The following is a 25,254-nucleotide window of genomic DNA, read 5'->3' as shown; positions in this document are numbered from 1 at the left end:
GGTTATGATTTTTTTGTATAAAGCACAATTATTCCAATTCCTTGTTTGATGCTTTCGCTCCTTTCTTATCACCCCACTTCTTGGCTATTCGTTAAACTGTATTGTGGGTGTGGTGAGGGGTGTATTTATAGGCATTTTGAGGTTTGGGAAACTTTGCCCCTCCTGGTAGGAATGTGTATCCCATACGTCACTAGCTCATGGACTCTTGCCAATATGAAAGAAATGAATTTATCAGGTAAGTTCTTACATAAATTATGTTATTATACTTTTGCAGTTTTTACCTGTTTAACCTGTCAACCTATTTATTTATTTTTTAGGAAAGCTCACTCTTAAATCTTTTTAATCTTGAATGCTTACCTCGTCTTCATTTTTTTTTCTCTTCTAGAGGAGTGGTGTAAACCCGCTGCTTTTTCTAAAGGTATATATATATTTTTTTTGTATTGCATAATTTTTTTCCCAGGACCTATTTAACTATCTCTGTTATTTATGATGATGGTACTGGAATACTTGTGCATGTGAGTTGTTGAACTGTGTTTAGAAATAAATTGTAAGTAAAAATGTGTGGGAGCCAATTCATGCTCTCTTGTTTTTTATGGTTTATAAATTCAGGCAACCATCCCTTGGAAGTTCCTTTTTCACACGCTAAACAAAGAATTTCCCTTTCTTGAAAGGACAATTAAATACAGTAGATTTGCATAATCAACAAATGCCTAATTAAAAAAAAAACCATACCAATAGCATACTCATGTGACAGCCATCGGCCAATCACAGACTGTGAATTCTTGCACATGCTCAGTGGGAGCTGGTGCCTCAAAAAGTATACATATAAGACTGCAGTATTTGATAATGAAAGTAATTTGGAAAGCCCCTTAAAACTGCACACTATCTATCATAAAAGTTAAAAATTTTACTTTTAGTATCCCTTTAAGGGCCTGATGCTCAAAAACTGGCTGGCATGGAGAGAGGTCTCGCAAAACCTTTGGGGGCTTTATCTGAGCATTATATTACAATGCCAGTGAATCTGTATCACATCCAGAACCTCCAAAGCTAGATATAAAGTTCTCAAATTTTCAAAAATTCTTTAGTGACGAGACCTCTTAGATAATCTCTCCAGACCAGAGAGCTTTAGATCATCAATCTCTACAGAAATTATCCCTGGAGAAGGCAGCAATGTGTTTTTTATTTATTTATTTTTTATTGTAAAACTTTTTTTTTATGCCGTAGATGTATTCAATGGCACATCTATTGTGAGATTTGACAATTTCTCTTTTTTTGGGAAACATGTTCAGGTATATAGTGATTCACCATCTTTATCCTTTCTGATGTGATAGCTTAAGGACTCATTTGATGATAACCTCAACTACAGAAGTTTAGGAAATAAAAACCTATTTTTTTTTAGTGTGGTAAACTCCTAAACTGATGTAAGCCATGAATGTTACATTTCTGAAAGTATTTTTAATCTGAAGCAGTCCCAGTGAGATTAAGTGGGGGTGGATTATAGTGGATATGTAGAGAGGGGAGGATGTGGCTCTTAGGGGACATTGGGACATAGAGGACAAATTATTTGCAAGGCCAAGTGCTAGGGTTTAGCATATGCTGTCTGGAAGATGTATTAAAGGGAGTAAAGGGACATAATTAAACTTTCCTGATTTAAAGGGACAAGAAATCCAAAAAATATATATTTTTTTCATGATTCAGATAGAGCATACAATTTTAACCCCTTTAAATGCTAACGACAGCTCTGAGCTGTCGCAAATTGTCTGTCAGGTGCTAACGACGGCTCAGCCGTCGCTAGCACTCTCCCACCTTGAGGGAGATCTGGGGGCTCCCACCCGCTCCTACCCCTTCGATCGGGCCTGTATAGTGACAGGCATCGCCAGGGCTTCACGTTTTTGACGTGATGACGTAACCGCGCAACTTTATTTAATAATCACAATGACAAGTATATGGAAAGGGGGCATGCTGCTTAGAAGCCTGTATCTCAGGCATCTAAGCAGCTACAGACCCCCCCCAAGACCATTGGAAAGGTAATCGCCTAATCTTTCCAACGGTATAACTCTTGGGAATCTGAAAGAAAAAAGTAAAAAAAAAATATATATTTAAAAAACAAACAAAAAACCCCCTCAAATCAGCTTAGCACCCAGGTGGGAAAGTGCTTAACATTTAAAGGTTTAAACAACTTTCCAATTTACATCTATTATCAAAATTGTTTAATTCTCTTGTTATCCTTTGATGAATGAGCAGCAGTGCACTACTGGGAGCTAGATGAACACACCAGGTGAGCCAATGACCAGATGTATTTTCGTACAGCTACAAAGCAGCAACTAGCTCCCATTGCATTGCTGCTTCTGAGCCTACCCAGGTATGCTGTGCAACAAAGGATACTAAGAGAATGAAGCACATTAGATAAAAGAAGTACCTTGGAAAGTTGTTTAAAATTGCATGCTCTAACTGAGTTATGAAAGAATAGTTTTGGGGTTAATGTGCCTTTAAGAAATATGGCGCCACCTGGTGGTGGATTATTGATTATAATTTTCGGCATATGATGAGGTGTTGGATCCCTTTTGGTGTTTGTGAATAGTTTGAATTGTTTTATCACAGGTTCAGAGTTCACGTTTAACATATGAAGAGAAATCTATAGTTTTCCTGAATACTACAGAATCATTTAAGAAACATTTTAAGTTTCATGTCCCTATAAGATAGACACAAAATAAAATAAAACTGTAAAAATGTATCTGTACCCCCTTTTTTCTGTCTCTTGTTGAGACTTTGCGCCTTTCCATGAGAGCATACATAAGTAGACTCAGAAGTGTGCATGTGTCTTGGCAGCTTTTTTTTTTTTTTCCAGCAGTGTTTGTAACAATGTAATACATATAGGGCTCAATTTATTATTTTTTTAAATACGACTTTCAGCTCTCCTATCAGTTCTCTGCAGCTCGTCTTTGGAGAGGCGCACATGTGCACCAATATTTATCATAAAACCGGTAGTATTTAACGCCAATTTCCAAAGTCAAGATGCGGCAGATTAATGATAAATCTCGCCATTAGTATTACATATGCGCCTTATTTATCATTAGAGATACTCTCAAATTCACTTGTTTTTTGTATATAAAATTGTCTTACTTTATTTTTTTATTTAAATACAATTGTTAAAACTACCCTTGACCATGTATTACAATATTTAAATACAAAACGATTGTAATTTTAATGTAATAAAATAAAAAATTATTTTGTTTTAAAATTATTAAAAAAAACGTGTAACCTAATACATGTAATCTAATTAATAAATGCATTTTTTTGAATCGTGTGTAAGAAAGCTTTTATATTTTTTTACACATGCTACAATAATAATAATAATACAAACACCAGTTTTAAACATTAATACCTTTATCTCCTTCCACACCCCCTGCAGAACTTTTGACTCCTATAGATATTCAAAAATGTCACTGGTGACACGTCTTACATTGATGTAATATTGTTAGCTTTAGACTGATAAGATAGAAAATGAAGAACTATTCCATCTTCTCTCGCGAAAAAAGTGGAGTGAATTCAATGTTCTCCACAGTGGTTATGGAGAACGTTCGTGGTCGTATTTGTAGGAGAATTTTAGGGTCTCCTAAGGCGCAAAATAATGTTAAATCTATATTTTGGTGATTAGTGATGCGTATTTCTAAAAATATGATCGAAAAAGGGCATTTTAAGCTTTATTTGGCGCGAGAGAATAGAGTGGGAGAATTATGCGGTCGTATTTGCTTAATTTTAGGCGTATTTTGCATTGATAAATAGGAGAAAAATTACGACAGCGTATTTATAGGCGCAAATGTAGGAGAATTACAATGATAAATGGAGCCCATATTGCTTAAGTCACATGCACACTTTTGTGCCTACCTCAGCATGGAAAGAAGTGACATTTCAACAAAAACTACCAGAAAAATAAATCAATTTATAGAAGTAAATGTTTGGGTTTTTTTTTTTCGTTTTTTTTAATATAAAAATTATTTTAAGCAGGTATAGATTTGGTATTTAAGCAAATTAATGTTTGTGGCTTTTTTTTTCTTCTTCTATCCAACAGCAGAATTCAATAGATTCTAGTTCCAAACCCCAAGATGAGATTTATATAAACTATTTCTATTATGGCATGATATTAACCTCTTGCTTATTTGTTTTATCTGTATTATTTTTTTTTAGCTCAAAGGACAAGAAAAAAAAGAAACCAGCACCTCAAAAAATCTAAAAGAATCAAAGGTGATTTACTAATGTATACACAGAATATATTGCTTTCTTAAAGGTACAGTCTACTCCGGAATTGTTATTGTTTAAAAAATAGATGATCCCTTTATTACCCATTCCCCAATTTTGCACAACCACTGTTATATTTATACACTTTTTTTTTTTATCTCTGTGATTATCTTGTTCCTAAGCATCTGCAGACTTCCCCCTTGTCTCAGTTCTTTTGACAGACATGCATTTTAGCCAATCAGTGCAGACTCTTAAATAACTCCATGGGAGTGAGCGCAATGTTACCTATATGACACACATGAACTAAGTGTCTAACTGCCAAAAACTGTAAAAATGCACTGAGATAAGAGGCAGTTCAACAGCTTAAAAAATAGCATATGAGCCTACCTAGGTTTAGCTTTCCATAAATAATACCAAGAAAGCATAGCAAATTTGATGATAAAAGTAAATTGGAAATTTGTTTAAAGGGACACTGAACCCAAATTTTTTCTTTCGTGATTCAGATAGAGCATGCGATTTTAAGCAACTTTCTAATTTACTCCTATTATCATTTTTTTCTTCGTTCTCTTGCTATCTTTATTTGAAAAAGAAGGAATCTAATCTATTTGTTTGGTTCAGAACCCTGAAAAGCACTTGTTCATTGGTGAATGAATTTATCCACCAATCAGCAAGAACAACCAAGGTTGTTCACCAAAAATGGGCCGGCATCTAAACTTACATTCTTGCATTTCAAATAAAGATACCAAGAGAATGAAGAAAATTTGATAATAGGAGTAAATTAGAAAGTTGCTTAAAATTGCATGCTCTATCTGAATCACGAAAGAAAAAATGTGGGTTCAGTATCCCTTTAAAATTGCATGCCCTGTCTGAATCATGAAAGTTTAATTTTGACTAGACTGTCCATTTAACTCTATGAGCAAAGAATATTATAACTTAAACAGGCAAACCTTGGTTTGAACATTGTAATGCCCTTTACTTTATAAAAACTCAGGGGGAACTGGAATGTTAAATTACAAGAAAAGGGGACAAAATAAAAAAAAAATGTTTACTACAGATAATTAAACATTTTATTTTACAATCTCAATGTGTTCAAAAAATGTTGATGGTAAATGTTGACTTTTTATCATTTTAATTTTTGGTAATTGACATGCCTTTTACTTTTCAGAATATCAAGTCTTTGTCAAAGAGAAGCCTTTTAAACAAAGAGGTATGATCTTTTAAATACAGAATACATTTTAAGTGCAGTCAATAATGTGTTTGCCAGGAGTCAAAATGACAGTAAAGGGAAATTGCACATGCAGTGATTTAATCTTCTTTGTCTATGCCCATATCCTAAATCTTCTAGAGTAACTTGAGCTGGCTTAGTGTTTAGTGAATGCAAGAGAAACAGATAATCTGTTTTGCCCATTCTTGATAATTTTCTATGTTACTCCATTTGCTTAAATAATATCTTCCTAGAATGTCCACTTGCACAGGTCATGCAGGTGATTTTTTTTGTATTCATAACTTAACTTGTGTAGCGCTACAGGTGTTTTTTTGTATTCATAACTTAAACAAGAGCTGCACTCTCAAACTGCAGACAATGGTTAAAAAAAAAAAAGAATACTTCAGAACAAGCAACGCTACCTTGTTTTCTATTTGAGAGGCTCCAGTACACAAACAACATTTTTTTTTTTGTAATAAAAATAAAGTTTATTGTCCGCTTTACATTACGTTTCATTGCACTTACTCTACATGTTTTCACTCACTGTGCAGGTGCACAGGAATGCACTTGCACCACTTACGTATAGAACAACCTCATTAGTATAGTGACTTTTATTGGAGACATACGTAATGGCTATTTGTAAACAGCCAGAGGGGAAGTCATTAGAGCAGTGGCAACTGTGGTTAAAGAAGATGGTAAGCATAAAACAATGACACTGGAAAAAACACTTCTAATTAATTTACTTCATGTTAAGTAACATTTTTTTTAATGCAGGTCATTATTGCCAAACCTACAGTTTTATGGTCCTTTAAAGATGCCAGATACTGAAGCTCCGCCTCTTTGTACAGGGGGCTGCCATCTTGGAGCTCAGGTATTCTCACAGCCTGTGACAGAAGCATTGCACACTCACAGATCCGTAATATTGTCCAATTATTTGCAGCTATATAATGTGCTTCAGGTTAGGGTGCAAGATACATCATGTGACCTTTTTATTTTGGCTTTTTTACACAGTTTTACGGTTAGACAAAATCTATTTTTAAAAAAACCCACTCAGCAATAATATAGTGCAATGCAGCCACTGAAAAAATGTAAGGCTCCTACTTTGTATCATGCACCCTAACCTGAAGCACATTATACAGCTGTAAAACAACAATATTACTGATCTGTGAGTGTGCACAGCTTCTGTCACAGGCTGTGAGAATACCTGAGCCTCAAGATGGCAGCCCCAGTACAAAGGCAGAGCTTCGGTATCTGCCACCTTTAAGCTATTAAAACAGGAGTACTGATTTGTAAAGAGCTGCAGGAACAGGATGAAATGCAATAACATAGTAAGTGGTAACCATTCTAGGGTAGTTGTGCCCAGCAGTTTAATGTCCCTTTAACACTCTAGGCGCATATGAGTTTAACCCTTTCAGGACTAGCGACGTACCCTGTGGGGATTGAATCTTTAACAGTGACGTCTCACCACCAGCGGCGAGACCGCGCTATTTCCGGTGAACATCAGGAAGGAGGGAGGGTATAAATAGACCGTAGTGACCCGCACTATTATACCCAAGAAAACCCTTAATGACAAGTGACGTACACGGTACGTCGTCGTTGTTAAAGGGACATGAAACCCCAATTTTTTTTCTTTCAGGATTCAGATAGAAGTAAATTGGAAAGTTGTTTAAAATTGTATTCTCTCTTATCTAATTTGCTTTATGCTCTTGGTATCCTGATTGGTGGTTGCACACATATGCCTCTTGTTATTGGCTTATTGATATATTCAACTAACTCTCAGTAGTGCATTACTGCTCCATCAACAAAGGATACCAAGAGAATGAAGTACAATTGATAATAAAAATATATTGAAAAGTTGTTTAAAATTGTATGTTCTATCTAAATCATGAAAGAAAGAAAAACATTGGTTTCATGTTCCTTTAACCCCTTAATGACCACAGCACTTTTCCATTTTCTGCCCGTTTGGGACCATGGCTATTTTTGCAGTCTGTGGCCTCTATTTATCAACCGCAAATACGCTGGAATTCTGCATCGTATTTGTGGCGAGGCTGATTCGCCTTAGTTATCAAGCCCTACAGACAGGCAAAAGTAGAATCTAGTGACGTAACATACGATCCGCCAGACTCAGTCCGACGCAGATTGATGCTTGCGTCACTCCAGATGTTCCGAACGCAAGTTATCAAAGAACAACCAGGTACACTCTCCACTATTCCGGCCCAGCGTACCTGGTGTTCAATCCGCTGCCCTGGAGGCGGCGGATCCCATAGGAATCAATGGGAGTCTGACAGCAGCGAGAGCTCAGTTTCGCTGCTGCCTGATATCCCATTGATTCCTATGGGAAGTGTGTGCACCTAACACCCTAACATGTACCCCGAGTCTAAACACCCCTAATCTGCCCCCCTACACCGCCGCCACCTACATTATACGTATTAACCCCTAAGCCGCCGCTCCCGGACCCCGCCGCAACTATAATAAATTTATTAACCCCTAAACCGCCGCTCCCGGACCCCGCCGCCACCTACATTATACCTATTAACCCCTAATCTGCCGCCACCTACATAACATTATTAACCCCTATCCTGCCGATACCGGACCCCGCCGCAAATAAATTGTTTAACCCCTAAACCGCCGCTCCCGGAGCCCACCGCCACCTACATTATATTTCTTTCATGTAATTGGCAAGAGTCCATGAGCTAGTGACGTATGGGATATACATTCCTACCAGGAGGGGCAAAGTTTCCCAAACCTCAAAATGCCTATAAATACACCCCCCACCACACCCACAATTCAGTTTTACAAACTTTGTCTCCTATGGAGGTGGTGAAGTAAGTTTGTGCTAGATTTCTACGTTGATATGTGCTTCGCAGCATGCTGAAGCCCGGTTTTCCTCTCAGAGTGCAGTGAATGACAGAGGGATGTGAAGGGAGTATTGCCTATTGAATGCTATGGTCATCCTATCGGGGATCTATTTCATATGTTCTCTGTTATCGGTTGTAGAGAATTATCTCCTACCTCCCTTTTCAGATCGACGATATACTCTTATATACCATTACCTCTTCTGATTCTTGTTTCAGTCCTGGTTTGGCTATCTACTATATGTAGATGAGTGTCTTTTGGTAAGTATGTCTTATTTTATTTCTCAGCTATGGTTTGGCACTTTGTATGTAAAGTTCTAAATATGTTTCTCTTGTAAGATGTATCGAGTCCACGGATTCATCCTTGTGGGATATTCTCCTCCCCTACAGGAAGTGACAGAGAGAGAGCACCCACAGCAGAGCCGTCCATATAGCTCCCCCCTTAGCTCCACCCCCAGTCGTTCTCTCTGCCTGCTTAACTGCTAGGAAGGGCAAGAGGAGTGTGGTGACAAAAATGTTAGTTTTTTATTTTCTCAAGCAAAAGTTTGTTATTTTAAATGGTACCGGTGAGTACTATTTACTCTCTGGCAGAAAAGGGATGAAGATTTCTGCAAGGAGGATGATGGTCTTAGCACTTTGTAACTAAGATCCACAGCTGTTCTCTCAAGGGCTGAAGAGTACAGGAAAACTTCAGTTGGGGGAACGGTTTGCATGCTAAGCTGCATATGAGGTATGTTCAGTCTATATTTTTCTAGACGGACTGTGTTGATTCTAGAAAAGGCTGGCATTATTCCCATGAGGGAAGGGTAAGCTGTATTCAGACTCTTTTATAGGAATTTAAGCTTGCTTGAAGGGCTCATTAGTTACTGGTGACACTTAAAAAAAACCCAAAAAAAAAAACTTTTTGTTTATTCAGTGAATGATGCAATTATAACGTTTTTTTGAAGGGACTAAAGGGGTCATTGTGGCTTGTTTTTCGGGTTTTTTAACCCACATGGTTAATTAATTTGCATAGCTGTGCAAAGTCACTAAGTCTTTATGACGCTACTGTAAAAATTTTTTTAAGTTTACTGCTTTTTTACACTGTTTTGCAGAATTTGTGCAACTTTTTTTTTCTCTTAAAGGCACAGTACCGTTTTAATTCTAAGTGTTATTTACTTTGATTACAGTGTTTTCCAAGCTTGCTTGTTACATTACTAGCCTATTTAACATGTCTGACACCAAGGAAAATCCTTGTTCAATATGTTTGGAAGCCATTGTGGAACCCCCTCTTAGTATGTGTCCCAATTGTACTGATATGTCTATAAACTACAAAGAACATATATTAGCACTTAAAAATAGAGCAATAGATGATTCTCAGTCAGTAAATGAGGGTTCGCCATCTAGCTCTCCCCAAGTGTCACAACCAGTAACGCCCGCTCAAGTAACGCCAAGTACCTCTAGTGCGTCAAATTCTTTTACTTTACAGGATATGGCCACAGTTATGAATACAACCCTCACAGAGGTTTTATCTTAACTGCCTGGTTTACAAGGAAAGCGGGACAGCTCTGGGTTTAGGAAAAATGCGGAGCCGTCTGATGCTTTAGTAGCCGTATCTGATATGCCCTCACAATGCTCTGAAGTATGGGTGAGGGATTTCTTGTCTGAGGGAGAAATTTCTGATTCAGGAAAGACGCTTCCTCAGACAGATTCTGATATGACGGCCTTTAATTTTAAGCTTGAACACCTCCGCTTATTGCTCAGGGAGGTATTAGTGACCCTATAGTGGTTCCAGAGAAATTGTGTAAAATGGATAAATACTTAGAGGTTCCTGTTTACACTGATGTTTTTCCAGTCCTTAAGAGGATTGTGAATATTATTACTAAGGAGTGGGATAGACCAGGTATTCCGTTCTCTCCCCCTCTTGTTTTTAAGAAAATGTTTCCCATATCTGACACCATGCGGGACTCATGGCAGACAGTTCCTAAGATGGAGGGAGCTATTTTTACTCTAAGCGTACAACTATACCTATTGAAGACAGTTGTGCTTTCAAAGATCCTATGGATGAAAAAAATTTGAGGGTCTCCTGAAGAAATTTTTTGTACATCAGGGTTTTTCTCTCCAACCTATTGCGTGCATTGTTCCTGTAACTACTGCAGCTGCTTTCTGGTTTGAGGCTCTAGAAGAGGCTCTTCAGATGGAGATTCCATTAGAGGAGATTATGGACAGAATTAAGGCCCTTAAGTTGGCTAATTCTTTTATTACTGATGCCGCATTTCAACTGGCTAAATTAGCGGCAAATAATTCAGGTTTTGCCATTTTAGCACGCAGGGCGTTATGGCTTAAGTCCTGGTCTGCTGATGTGTCATCTAAATCTAGACTTTTGAACATCCCTTTCAAAGGAAAGACCCTATTCGGGCCTGAACTGAAAGAGATTATTTTACACATCACTGGAGGGAAAGGTCATACCCTTCCTCAGGATAGATCAAATAAGATGAGGACCAAACAAAATAATTTTCGTACCTTTCGGAACTTTAAGAGTGGTCCCGCTTCAGCTGCCTCTGCTTCAAAGCAAGAGGGGAATTTTGCCCAATCCAAGTCAGTCTGGAGACCTATCCAGGCTTGGAACAAGGGTAAACAGGCCAAAAAGCCTGCAGCTGCCTCTAAGACAGTATGAAGGGGTAGCCTCAGATCCGGGACCGGATCTAGTAGGGGGCAGACTCTCTCTCTCTCTCTCTCTCTCTCTTCGCTCAGGCTTGGGCAAGAGATGTTCACGATCCCTGGGCTTTAGAAATTGTGTCCCAGGGATATCTTCTGGAATTCAAAGACTCCCTTCCAAGGGGGAGATTTCACATTTCTCGACTGTCTGTAAACCAGACAAAGAGAGAGGCGTTCTTAGACCGTGTAGAAGACTTACATACCATGGGGGTGATCCGCCCAGTCACAAAAGAGGAACAGGGGCTAGGGTTCTACTCAAACCTGTTTGTGGTTCCCAAAAAAGAGGGAACTTTCAGACCAATCTTGGATCTCAAAATTGTAAACAAGTTCCTCAAAGTTCCATCATTCAAGATGGAGACTATTCAGACTATTCTACCTCTGATCTAGGAGGGTCACTATATGACTACCGTGGACTTAAAGGGTGCGTATCTACACATCCCTATTTACAGAAATTATCATCAATTTCTCAAATTCGCCTTTCTAATCAGGCATTACCAGTTTGTGGCCCTTCCCTTCGGGTTGGCCACGGCTCCAAGAATTTTCACAAAGGTGCTAGGGTCCCTTCTGGCGGTTCTACGACCACGGGGCATAGCAGTGGTGCCTTATCTAGATATCTTAATTCAGGCGTCGTTTTTCCAGCTAGCCAAGTCTCACACGGACATCGTGTTGGCTTTTCTGAGATCTCACGGGTGGAAGTTGAACATAAAAAAGAGTTCTCTTCCCTCTTACAAGAGTTTCCTTTCTAGGGACTCTGATAGATTAGTTAGAAATGAAAATATTTCTGACGGAGGTCAGAAAATCAAAACTCTTAACCTCTTGCCGAGCTCTTCATTCCATTCCTCGGCCATCAGTGGCTCAGTGTATGGGGGTTATCGGACTCATGGTAGCGGCAATGGACATAGTTCCTTTTGCCCGCCTACACCTCAGACCACTGCAACTATGCATGCTCAAACAGTGGAATGGGGATTATGCTGATTTATCTCCTCAACTGCATCTGAACCAAGAGACCAGAGATTCTCTTCTCTGGTGGTTGTTTCAGGACCACCTGTCTCAGGGAATGTACTTCCGCAGGCCAGAGTGGCTCATTGTAACGACAGATGCCAGCCTGGAACTCCCTTAAAGCACAGGGCTTATGGTCTCGGGAGGAATCTCTTCTTCCGATAAACATTCTAGAACTGAGAGCGATATTCAATGCGCTTCAGGCATGGCCTCAGCTTGCTGCGGCCAAATTCATCAGGTTTCAGTCGGACAACATCATGACTGTAGCTTATATCAATCATCAAGGAGGAACAAGGAGTTCTCTAGCGATGATGGAGGCAACCAAAATAATCCGATGGGCAGAGGATCACTCTTCCCATCTGTCAGCAATCTACATCCCAGGAGTAGAGAACTGGGATCTCTTAAGTCGTAAGACTTTTCATCCGGGGGAGTGGGAACTCCATCCGGAGGTATTTGCTCAACTGATTCAGCTATGGGGCACACCAGAATTGGATCTGTTGGCGTCCCGTCAGAATGCCAAACTTCCTTGTTACGGGTCCAGGTCCCGGGATCCCAAGGCGGTGCTGATAGATGCTCTAGCAGTGCCTTGGTCCTTCAATCTGGCCTATGTACTTTCACCGTTTCCTCTCCTCCCACGTCTGGTTGCCAGAATCAAGCAGGAGAGAGCTTCGGTGATTCTGATAGCACCTGCGTGGCCACGCAGGACTTGGTATGCAGACCTAGTGGACATGTCCTCTGTTCCACCGTGGACTCTGCCAATGAGGCGGGACCTTCTAATCCAAATCTAGTCTCTCTGTGTCTGACTGCTTGGAGATTGAACGCCTGATTCTATCAAAGTGTGGGTTCTCTGAGTCGGTCATTGATACCCTGATTCAGGCTAGAAAGCCTGTCACCAGGAAGATCTATCATAAGATTTGGCGCAAATATCTTTATTGGTGTGAATCCAAAGGTTACTCGTGGAGTAAGATTAGGATTCCTAGAATATTGTCTTTTCTCCAAGAAGGTTTTGAGAAGGGATTATCAGCAAGTTCCCTAAAAGGGCAAATATCTGCTTTGTCTTTTCTACTACACAAACGTCTGGCAGATGTTCCAGACGTTCAAGCATTTAGTCAGGCTTTGGTCAGAATTAAGCCTGTGTTTAAACCTGTTGCTCTGCCACGGAGTTTGAATTTAGTTCTCAAAGTTCTTCAAGGGGTTCCGTTTTAACCTATGCATTCCATAGATATTAAGCTTCTATCTTGGTAAGTTTTGTTTTTAGTAGCTATCTCTTCGGCTCGAAGAGTTTCTGTGCTATCTGCTTTACAGTGTGATTCCCCTTATCTTATTTTCCATGCAGGTAAGGTGGTTTTGCGTACCAAACCTGGGTTTCTTCCCAAGGATGTTTCTAATAAGAATATCAATCAAGAGATTGTTGTTCCTTCACTGTGTCCTAATCCTTCTTCAAAGAAGGAACGTCTATTGCACAATCTTGATGTGGTTCGTGCTTTAAAGTTCTACTTACAAGCAACTAAAGATTTCCGTCAAACATCTTCATTGTTTGTTGTTTATTCTGGTAAGCGGAGAGGTCAAAGGGCTACGGCTACCTCTCTTTCCTTTTGGCTGATAAGCATCATCCGTTTGGCCTATGAGACTGCTGGACAGCAGCCTCCTGAAAGAATTACTGCTCATTCTTCTAGAGCTGTGGCTTCCACATGGGCTTTTAAAAATGAGGCTTCTGTTGAACAGATTTGTAATGCGGCGACTTGGTCTTCGCTTCATACTTTTTCCAAATTTTACAAATTTGATACTTTTGCTTCTTCAGAGGCTATTTTTGGGGGAGAGGTTCTACAAGCAGTGGTTCCTTCTGTTTAAGGTCCCTGTCTTGTCCCTCCCTTCATCCGTGTCCTAAAGCTTTGGTATTGGTATCCCACAAGTAAGGATGTATCTGTGGACTCGATACATCTTACAAGAGAAAACATAATTTATACTTACCTAATAAATTTATTTCTCTTGTGATGTATCGAGTCCACGGACCGCCCTGTTTATTAAGACAGGCATATATATTTTTATTTTTAAACTTTCAGTCACCACTGCACCCTATAGTTTCTCCTTTTTCTTCCTAGCCTTCGGTCGAATGACTGGGGGGTGGAGCTAAGGGGGGAGCTATATGGATGGCTCTGCTGTGGGTGCTCTCTCTCTGCCACTTCCTGTAGGGGAGGAGAATATCCCACAAGTAAGGATGAATCCGTGGACTCGATACATCACAAGAGAAATACATTTATCAGGTAAGCATAAATTATGTTTTTATACTTATATTTGCCATGATTCAGGTTAATCAGTATATTTCCTTCTTACAGACTGTCAGTTTCATTTTTGGGAAATGCATATGAATTTAAAAAAATTTCTTACCTGAAAATTTTTCAAAATTGACTTTTCTTTCTAAATTGCGGGCTGTTAGGCTCACGGGTGCAAAAATGCTAGAATTTATTGCGTCATTTTTGGCGTGAGAATTACATTTGTTGACGTTAATGACGTCATTTCCGGCGTCGTAGTTGACGCCGAGAGTTTTCACGTAGTTGCGTCATCTATGATGCTCGTGTTTGTTGCAGACGTTTTTGGCGCCAAAAAAATTGTCAATTGTGGGCGTCATACTTGGCGCCAGTTTTTTTGACCTTATTTAAGTCTTTGTTTCTTTTTGCTTCTGGTTTCCAGAGGCTTATTCTGTTTGCATTTTTTCCCATTCCTGAAACTGTCATTTAAGGAATTTGATAATTTTGCTTAATATGTTGTTTTTTCTATTACATATTGCAAGATGTCGCAATCTGACCCTGTATCAGAATCTACTTCTGGAATGCTGCTGCCTGATGTCGGTTCTACCAAAGCTAAGTGCATTTGTTGTAAACTTGTGGTAACTGTTCCTCCGGCTGTAGTTTGTGTTAGTTGTCATAATAAACTTTCAAAAGCAGACAATATTTCCATTAGTAATAGTCCATTACCTGTTGTTCCTTCAACATCTAATGTTCAGGATATTCCTGTTAATGTAAGAGAATTTGTTTCTAATTCTATTCAGAAGGCCCTGTCTGTTATACCACCTTCTAATAAACGTAAAAGGTCTTTTAAAACTTCTCATAAATTAGATGAATTTTTAAATGACCGCCAACATTCTGATTTATCTATCTCTGATGAGGATCTATCTGGTTCAGAAGATTCGGCCTCAGATATTGACACTGACAAATCTTCATATTTATTAAAGATGGAGTTAATTCGTTCTTTACTAAAAGAGGTGTTGATTGCATTAGATATGGAGGAGTCTAGTCCTCTTGATATTAAAACCAGTAGACGTTTAAATTCAGTTTTTAAACCTCATGTAGTTATTCCAGAGGTTTTTTCAGTTCCTGACGCTATTTCAGATGTAATTTCTAGGGAATGGAATAGTTTGGGTACTTCATTTACTCCTTCTTTAAGGTTTAAGAGACTGTACTCTTTGCCGGCTGATAGATTGGAGTTTTGGGAAAAAAATCCCCAAAGTTGATGGGGCTATCTCTACTCTTGCTAAACGTACTACTATTCCTACGGCAGATAGTACTTCTTTTAAAGATCCCTTAGATAGGAAGCTTGAATCTTTTCTCAGGAAGGCTTATTTATGTTCAGGTATTCTTCTTAGGCCTGCTATCTCTTTGGCTGATGTTGCTGCAGCTTCAACTTTTTGGTTGGAGGCTTTAGCGCAACAAGTACCAGATCATAATGTGTATAGCATTGTTAAGCTTCTTCAACATGCTAATAATTTCATTTGTGATGCCATTTTTGATATCATTAGAATTGATGTCAGGTGTATGTCTTTAGCTATTTTAGCTAGAAGAGCTTTATGGCTTAAATCTTGGAATGCAGATATGACTTCTAAGTCAACGTTGCTATCTCTTTCTTTCCAAGGTAACAAATTATTTGGTTCTCAGTTGGATTCTATAATTTCAACTGTCACTGGGGGGAAGGGAGCTTTTTTGCCTCAGGATAAATAATCTAAGGGTAAATTTAGGGCTGCTAACCGTTTTCGTTCCTTTCGTCAGAATAAGGAACAGAAGCCTGACCCTTCCCCTAAAGGAACGGTTTCCAATTGGAAGCCTTCTCCAGTCTGGAATAAATCCAAGCCTTTTAGAAAATCAAAACCAGCCCCCAAGTCCGCATGAAGGTGCGGCCCTCATTCCAGTACAGCTGGTAGGGGGCAGATTACGATTTTTCAAAGATGTTTGGATCAATTCAATTCAAAATCATTGGATTCAGAACATTGTTTCTCAAGGGTACAGAATAGGTTTCAAGGTAAGACCGCCTGTGAGAAGGTTCTTTCACGCATTCCAGTGAACCCAGTAAAGGCTCAGGCTTTCCTGAAATGTGTTTCAGACCTGGAGTCATCTGGGGTAATTGTGCCAGTTCCATATCTGGAACAGGGTCTGGGGTTTTATTCAAATCTGTTCATTGTACCAAAGAAAGAGAATTCTTTCAGACCAGTTTTGGATCTAAAAATTTTGAATCGTTCTGTAAGAATACCAACATTCAAAATGGTGACTATAAGGACTATTCTGCCTTTTCTTCTGCAAGGGCATTATATGTCCACAATAGACTTACAGGATGCTTATCTTCATATTCCAATTCATCCAGATCACTATCCGTTCCTGAGATTCTCTTTTCTAGACAAGCATTACCAATTTGTTGCTCTTCCTTTTGGCCTAGCAACATCTCCAAGGATCTTCTCAAAGGTTCTCGGTGCCCTACTCTCTGTAATCAGAGAGCGGGGTATTGCAGTGTTTCCTTATTTGGACGATATCTTGGTACTTGCTCAGTCTTTACATTCTGCAGTATCTCACACAAATCAACTAGTGTTGTTTCTTCAAAGACATGGTTGGAGGATCAATTTACTAAAGAGTTCCTTGATTCCTCAGACAAGGGTAACCTTTTTAGGATTCCAAATAGATTCAGTGTCCATGACTTTGTCTCTAACAGACAAGACGTCTGAAATTGGTTTCAGCTTGTCGGAACCTTCAGTCTCAGTTATTCCCTTCAGTAGCTATGTGCATGGAGGTTTTAGGTCTCATGACTGCAGCATCGGACGCGATCCCCTTTGCTCGTTTTCACATGAGACCTCTTCAGCTTTGTATGCTGAACCAATGGTGCAGGGATTATACAAGGATATCACAATTAATATCCTTAAATCCTAATACTCGACTATCTCTGATTTGGTTGTTAGATCACCATTGTATAGTTCAAGGGGCCTCTTTTCTTCGTCCAACCTGGACTGTGATCACAACAGATGCGAGTCTTTCAGGTTGTGGAGCTGTCTGGGGGTCTCTGACAGCGCAGGGGGTTTGGAAATCTCAAGAGGCGAGATTACCAATCAATATTTTGGAACTTCGTGCGATTTTCAGAGCTCTTCAGTCCTGGCCTCTTCTGAAGAGAGAACCGCTTATTTATTTTCAGACAGACAATGTCACAACCGTGGCATATGTCAATCATCAAGGTGGGACTCACAGTCCTCAAGCTATGAAAGAAGTATCTCAGATACTTGTATGGGCGGAATTCAGCTCCTGTCTAATCTCTGCGGTCCATATCCCAGGTATAGACAATTGGGAAGCGGATTATCTCAGTCGCCAGACTTTACATCCGGGAGAATGGTCTCTTCACCCAGATGTGTTTCTTCAGATTGTTCAGATGTGGGGGTCTCCAGAAATAGATCTGATGGCTTTTCATCTAAACAGGAAACTTCCCAGGTATCTCTCCAGGTCCAGGGATCCTCAGACGGAAGCAGTGGATGCATTGTCACTTCCTTGGAATTATCATCCTGCTTATATCTTTCCGCCTCTAGTTCTTCTTCCAAGTGTGATTTCCAAAATCATATTGGAACGTTCATTTGTACTGCTGGTGGCTCCAGCATGGCCACACAGGTTTTGGTATGTGGATCTTGTTCGGATGTCCAGTTGCCAACCTTGGCCACTTCCGTTAAGGCCAGACCTATCTCAAGGTCCGTTTTTCCATCAGGATCTCAAATCATTAAATTTGAAGGTATGGAGATTGAACGCTTAGTGCTTAGTCATAGAGGTTTCTCTGACTCAGTGATTAATACTATGTTGCAAGCTCGCAAATCTGTGTCTAGAAAGATTTATTACCGAGTTTGGAAGACTTACATTTCATGGTGGTGTTCTCATAAATTCTCTTGGCATTCTTTTAGAATTCCTAGAATTTTACAGTTTCTTCAGGATGGTTTGGATAAGGGTTTGTCTGCAAGTTCCTTGAAAGGACAAATCTCTGCTCTTTCTGTTATATTTCACAGAAAAATGGCTAATCTTCCTGACATTCGTTGTTTTGTACAAGCTTTGGTTCGTATTAAGCCTGTCATTAAGTCAATTTCTCCTCCTTGGAGTCTTTACAGGCTCCTCCGTTTGAGCCTATGCATTCTCTGGACATTACATTTCTTTCTTGGAAAGCATTGTTTCTTTTGGCCATCTCTTCAGCTAGAAGAGTTTCTGAATTATCTGCTCTTTCTTGTGAATCTCCTTTTCTGATTTTTCATCAGGATAAGGCGATTTTGCGGACTTCATTTAAATTTTTACCTAAAGTTGTGAATTCCAACAACATTAATAGAGAAATTGTTGTCCCCTCGTAGTGTCCTAATCCTAAGAATTCTTTGGAAAGATCTTTACATTCTTTGGATGTGGTAAGAGCTTTAAAATATTATGTTGAAGCTACTAAAGATTTCAGAAAGACTTCTAGTCTATTTGTTATCTTTTCTGGTTCTAGGAAAGGTCAGAAGGCTTCTGCCATTTCTTTGGCTTCTTGGTTAAAGCTTTTGATTCATCATGCTTATTTGGAGTCGGGTAAATCCCCGCCTCAGAGGATTACGGCTCATTCGACTAGGTCAGTTTCTACTTCCTGGGCTCTTAAGAATGAAGCTTCTGGTTGATCAGATTTGCAAAGCAGCAACTTGGTCTTCTTTGCATACTTTTACTAAATTCTACCATTTTGATGTGTTTTCTTCTTCTGAAGCTGTCTTTGGTAGAAAAGTACTTCAGGCAGCTGTTTCAGTTTGAATCTTCTGCTTATATTTTCAGTTTTTTTCTTTATAAGATTTAAACTTTTGATTTGGGTTGTGGATTATTCTTTCAGCGGAATTGGCTGTTCTTTATTTTTATCCCTCCCTCTCTAGTGACTCTTGCGTGGAGTTCCACATCTTGGGTATTTGATATCTCATACGTCACTAGCTCATGGACTCTTGCATATTACATGAAAGAAAACATAATTCATGTAAGAACTTACCTGATAAATTCATTTCTTTCATATTGGCAAGAGTCCATGAGGCCCACCCTTTTTTTGTGGTGGTTATGATTTTTGTATAAAGCACAATTATTCCAATTCCTTATTGATGCTTTCGCTCCTTTCTTATCACCCCACTTCTTGGCTATTCGTTAAACTGAATTGTGGGTGTGGTGGGGGGTGTATTTATAGGCATTTTGAGGTTTGGGAAACTTTGCCCCTCCTGGTAGGAATGTATATCCCATAGGTCACTAGCTCATGAACTCTTGCCAATATGAAAGAAATTAATTTATCAGGTAAGTTCTTACATAAATTGTTTTATTAACCCCTGATCTGCCCCCCCTACACCACTGCCACCTACATTATATCTATTAACCCCTAAACCTAACCCTAACCCCCCTAACTTAAATATTATTTAAATTAATCTAAATAAATATTCCTATAATTAAATAAATTAATCCTATTTAAAAATAAATACTTACCTATAAAATAAACCCTAAGATAGCTACAATATAACTAATAGTTAAATTGTAGCTATTTTAGGGTTTATTTTTACAGGCAACTTTGTATTTATTTTAACTAGGTACAATAGCTATTAAATTAAGTTATTAACTATTTAATAGCTACCTAGTTAAAATAACTACAAATTTACCTGTAAAATAAATCATAACCTAAGTTACAATTACACCTAACACTATACTACAATTAAATTAAATACAATTACCTACAATTAAATAAAAATAACTAAAATAACAAAAAAACAACTTTACAGAAAATAAAAAAAATTACAAGAAGTTTAAGCTAATTACACCTAATCTAAGCCCCCCCAAAAAATAAAAAAGCCTCCCAAAATAATAAAATTCCCTTAACTAAATTACAAATAGCCCTTAAAAGAGCCTTTTGCGGGGCATTGCCCCAAAGTAATCAGCTCTTTCACCTGTAAAAAAAAAAAGAAATACAACCCCCCCCCAACATTAAAACCCACCAGCCACACACCCAACCCTACTCTAACACCCACCCAAACCCCCCTTATAAAAACTAACACTACCCCCTTGAAGATCACCCTACCTTGAGACGTCTTCACCCAGCCGGGCACAAGTCTTCATCCAATCTGGCCAGAAGTCTTCATCGAATCCGTGCAGAAGAGGTCCTCCAAGCGGCAGAAGTCTTCATCCAAGCGGCATCTTCTATCTTCAATCAACCGGAGCGAGTCCATCTTCAATCCAGCCGACGTGGAGCCATCCTCTTCAAACAACGTCCTAACACTAAATGAAGGTTCATTTAAAGGAACCTTCATTCAGTGTTAGGACGTCGTTTGAAGAAGATGGCTCCGCGTCGGCTGGATTGGATGGACCCGCTCCGTTTGATTGAAGATAGAAGATGCCGCTTGGATGAAGACTTCTGCCGCTTGGAGGACCTCTTCTGCCCGGATTTGATGAAGACTTCTGGCCGGATTAATTTTGGGGGGGGTTGTATTTCTTTTTTTTTTTTACAGGTAAAAGAGCTGATTACTTTGGGGCAATGCCCCGTAAAAGGCCCTTTTAAGGGCTATTTGTAATTTAGTTTAGGGTAGGAAATTTTATCATTTTGGGGGGCTTTTTTATTTTATTAGGGGGCTTAGATTAGGTGTAATTAGTTTAAACTTCTTGTAATTTTTTATTTTCTGTAATTTAGAGGGGTTTTTTTGTACTTTAGTTAATTTTATTTAATGTTAGGTAATTGTAGTTAATTTAATTTATTTAATGATAGTGTAGTGTTAGGTGTAATTGTAACTTAGGTTAGGATTTACAGGTAATTTTGTATTTATTTTAGCTAGGTAGCTATTAAATAGTTAATAACTATTTTAATAGCTATTGTACCAAGTTAAAATAAATACAAACTTGCCTGTAAAATAAAAATAAACCCTAAGATAGATACAAATGTAACTATTAGTTATATTGTAGCTATCTTAGGGTTTAATTTATAGGTAAGTATTTAGTTTTAAATAGGATTAATTTAGTTGATAGTAATTTTATTTAGATGTATTTAAATTATATTTAAGTTAGGAGGGTGTTAGGGTTAGACTTAGGTTTAGGGGTTAATTCATTTAATATAGTGGCGGCGGTGTAGGGGGGGTAGATTAGGGGTTAATCAATGTTATGTAGGTGGCGACGGTGTAGGGGGGGCAGGATAGGGGTTAATAAATGTAATGTAGGTGGCGAAGGGCTCCGGGTGTGGCGGTTTAGGGGTTAAACAATTAATTTATTTGCGGCGGGGTCCTGGATCGGCAGGATAGGGGGTGGGGTTAATAACTATGTAGGTGGCGGCATTATAGGGGGTGGCAGATTAGGGGTTAATAGGTATAATGTAGGTGGCGGCAGGGTCCGGGAGCAGCGGTTTAGGGGGTATAACTGTATAGTATAGTGTGGTTGCTTAGTGACAGGCTAGCAAGAAAGCTGCAAAGAAGCCAATGAGCAGCGAGATCGATGACTGTTAGTTAACAACAGTTCGCTGCTTATCGCACCGTACTTGGTGCGCAGCTTTTTGACAGCTTTCTTGATAAATCTGGCGAATGTATTCAGGTCAGCGGCGGCGATGTTAGGCGAGTTTAGGCGAGCGTATTGGGGCCTGCGAATGCAGGAAAGTAGACAGCTTGTTAAATAGAGGCCTTTGTGTTTAGCTGTAATTTCTCTTGTTAAGTGTAGTCAGTCCACGGGTCATCCATTACTTATGGAATATATCTCTTCCTAACAGGAAGCTGCAAGAGGATCACCCAGCAGAGCTGCTACATAGCTCCTCCCCTCACATGTAATATTCAGTCATTCTCTTGCAGCCTAACTAGTAGGGATGCACCGAAATTTCGGCCACCGAAATTTTCGGCCGAAAATGGGCCTATCCAATTTCTGCCGAAAGAGGGGAAAACCGGCCGAAAATGGCATCTTCTATGTAAAATTAATTAACCCCTATGCCCCACGAAATCATCCCCTGGCAGACAGATATTTATCCCCCAAAGTGTCCTCCCCCGTGCTTCACCGACCGCTATAAGCAGTTGCAAGCTGATCCTAAATTTAGCCCCGTGTGGCTGGGTTATTTTCAGGCCATATTCAAATGAACTACATGCCCCAGAATGCCTCGCGGTTAGAGGGGGTGCGGCACTGTGGGCTGGGCTGTTCATTCACTCACTGTCTTGAAGCAGAGCAGAGCGGCGTGAGAAGGAACTTGCCGTGTCAGGTGACTTTTATGATACTTGCCTGTAGCCATATAGTTACTTGTGGATCCTCCGGTCAGTGAGTGTGTGAAAGGCTAATACGTATATTTACCCATATCTGGCTCCCTGTCTAACTGTGATTTTATTTGAAAAAGCAGCTCATTGAGTCCTGCAGGATAAGCTGCTTTTTCAAATAAAGTCACTATTAGACAGGGAGCCAGATAAGGGTAAATATATGTATGAGCCTTTCACACATTCACTGACCGGACGATCCGTTACAAGTAACTATATGGCTCTGCAGGCAAGTGTCATAAATTTCATCTGACACGGCAAGATTAGGAGACTGTGTAAACAGAGCGGGCTGCAGCGTGGTGTCATTACAAGCAGCTGTCCCCTCCTCCTGAGAAATGCACAATGAGCTGTTTGCCAGATAAGAGTGAATATAAACATGTATGAGCCGTTTGCACACTGACAGGACTGTAATTGGGCTACAATCCACAAGCAGTACACTTGTAATACCATCTCCTGCATTCCTCTGTGTGCCTCAGTACCATGTCTTAATTCTTAACCCCATGCTGCCTGCTGATTTAGGATTGTGTCAAATGTTCAAAAGTATGTGTATATAATTTTATATATATATATATATATATATATATAATATATATTTAATATATATTAATATATATATATAATATATATATATATATATATATATATATATATATATATATATATATATATATAATATATATATATATATATATATATATATATATATATAATATATATATATATATAATTTTTTTTATATATATAATATATATATATATATATATATATATATATATATATATATATAAAATAAAAAGTCTTATATTAATAATAAAATTATAGAAAAAAAACTTTTAAAATAATTTGGTGGAAAAAGTCATTTTCGGTTTCGGTTTTCGGCCAAGGGCATCCTGCATTTTCGGTTTCGGTTTCGGTCTAGAATTTTCATTTCGGTGCATCCCTACTAACTAGATAGGTCGCTGTGAGAGGTCTGTGGTGTTTTTTAACTTAGTTTATTTCTACAATCTAAAGTTTGTTATTTTAAATGGCACCGGAGTGTGCTGTTTATTCTCAGGCAGCATTAGAAGAAGAATCTGCCTGCGTTTTCTATGATCTTAGCAGACGTAACTAAGATCCACTGGCTGTTCTCATCTGAGGAGTGAGGTAACTTCAGAGAAGGGGAATAGCATGCAGGGCCCCCCTGCAAAGGAGGTATGTGCAGTAATTATTTTTCTGAGGAATGGAATTGACTGAGAAAACACTGCTGATACCAATGTAAAGTAAGTTCAGCCTTAAATGCAGTGATAGCGACTGGTATTAGGCTGATGAGTGTGTGTACACTGAATGTATTTTTCTAAGGCATGGAATTGACTCTGAAAATACTGTTAATACTGAAATAATGTATGAGCCTTAACTGCAGTAAAAGCGACTGGTAGCAGGCTTATTAATAACAATTCATAACTTTTCAAATGTATGTTTAAAACGTTTACTGGCATGTTAATCGTTTTTTGTGAGGTACTTGGTGATAAAACTTATTGGGGCATGATTTTTACCACATGGCCATCTTTGTTTTCTGCATAGAAACAGTTTTCTGAGCTTCCCCACTGTTGTAATATGAGTGGGAGGGGCCTATTTTAGCGCTTTTTTGCGCAGTAAAAATTCAGTCACAATCTGTCTACTTCATCCTCCATGATCCAGATCGTCTCTAGAGAGCTCAGGGGTCTTCAAAATTCATTTTGAGGGAGGTAATCAGTCACAGCAGACCTGTGACAGTGTGTTTTGACTGTGAGAAAAACGTTAATTATTAAATTGTTAATCCGTTTTTGGGTATTAAGGGGTTAATCATCCATTTGCTGGTGGGTGCAATCCTTTGCTAACTTAATACATTTACTGTGAAAAATTGGTTGCTATAACTATTTTGGTTCATTGTTATTTCAACTGTGACAGCTTTTTGTGCTTCTTAAAGGCACAGTAGCGTTTTTTATATTGCTTGTAAATTTATTTAGAAAAGTATTTCCAAGCTTGCTAGTCTCATTGCTAGTCTGTTTAAACATGTCTGACACAGATGAATCTCTTTGTTCACTATGTTTAAAGGCCAATGTGAAGCCCAATAGAAATTTATGTACTAATTGCATTGATGCTATTTTAAATAAAAGTCAATCTTTACATGTAAAGAAATTATCACCAGACAACGAGGGGGAAGTTATGCCGACTAACTCTCCTCACGTGTCAGTACCTTCGCCTCCCGCTCAGGAGGTGCGTGATTTTGTGGCGCCAAGTACATCAGGGAGGCCCTTACAAATCACTTTGCAAGACATGGCTACTGTTATGACAGAACAATTATCTAAATTGCCAGAATTAAGAGGCAAGCGCGATAGCTCTGGGTTAAGGACAGAGCGCGCGGATGAGGTGAGAGCCATGTCAGATACTGCGTCACAGTTTGCAGAACGTGAAGACGGAGAGCTTCATTCTGTGGGCGACGGATCTGATCCAGGGAGACTGGATTCAGAGATTTCTAATTTTAAATTTAAGCTTGAGAACCTCCGCATATTGCTAGGGGAGGTATTAGCGGCTCTGAATGATTGCAACACGGTTGCAATTCCAGAAAAATTATGTAGGTTGGATAGATACTATGCGGTACCGGTGTGTACTGACGTGTTTCCTATACCTAAAAGGCTTACAGAGATTATTAGCAAGGAGTGGGATAGACCTGGTGTGCCCTTTTCCCCTCCCATATTTAGGAA

The 25,254-nt window shown here is 39.0% G+C and overlaps 1 protein-coding gene across 1 annotated transcript in view; it reads left to right on the top strand.

Moving 5' to 3' along the window:
• TMEM87B (transmembrane protein 87B) overlaps window positions 1-25,254 on the top strand; it is a 287,374-nt gene that overhangs the window by 144,488 nt on the left and 117,632 nt on the right. Inside the window, exons 5-7 of the mRNA XM_053711969.1 lie at window positions 386-418; window positions 4,189-4,245; window positions 5,405-5,446. Of these exons, the coding sequence (XP_053567944.1) occupies window positions 386-418; window positions 4,189-4,245; window positions 5,405-5,446 (132 nt within the window). The remainder of the gene's footprint in view (window positions 1-385; window positions 419-4,188; window positions 4,246-5,404; window positions 5,447-25,254) is intronic.

This window comes from Bombina bombina, chromosome 4 (assembly GCF_027579735.1).
Source record: "Bombina bombina isolate aBomBom1 chromosome 4, aBomBom1.pri, whole genome shotgun sequence".
NCBI lineage: Eukaryota > Metazoa > Chordata > Amphibia > Anura > Bombinatoridae > Bombina > Bombina bombina.
This window is presented reverse-complemented; position numbering and strand designations above follow the sequence as displayed.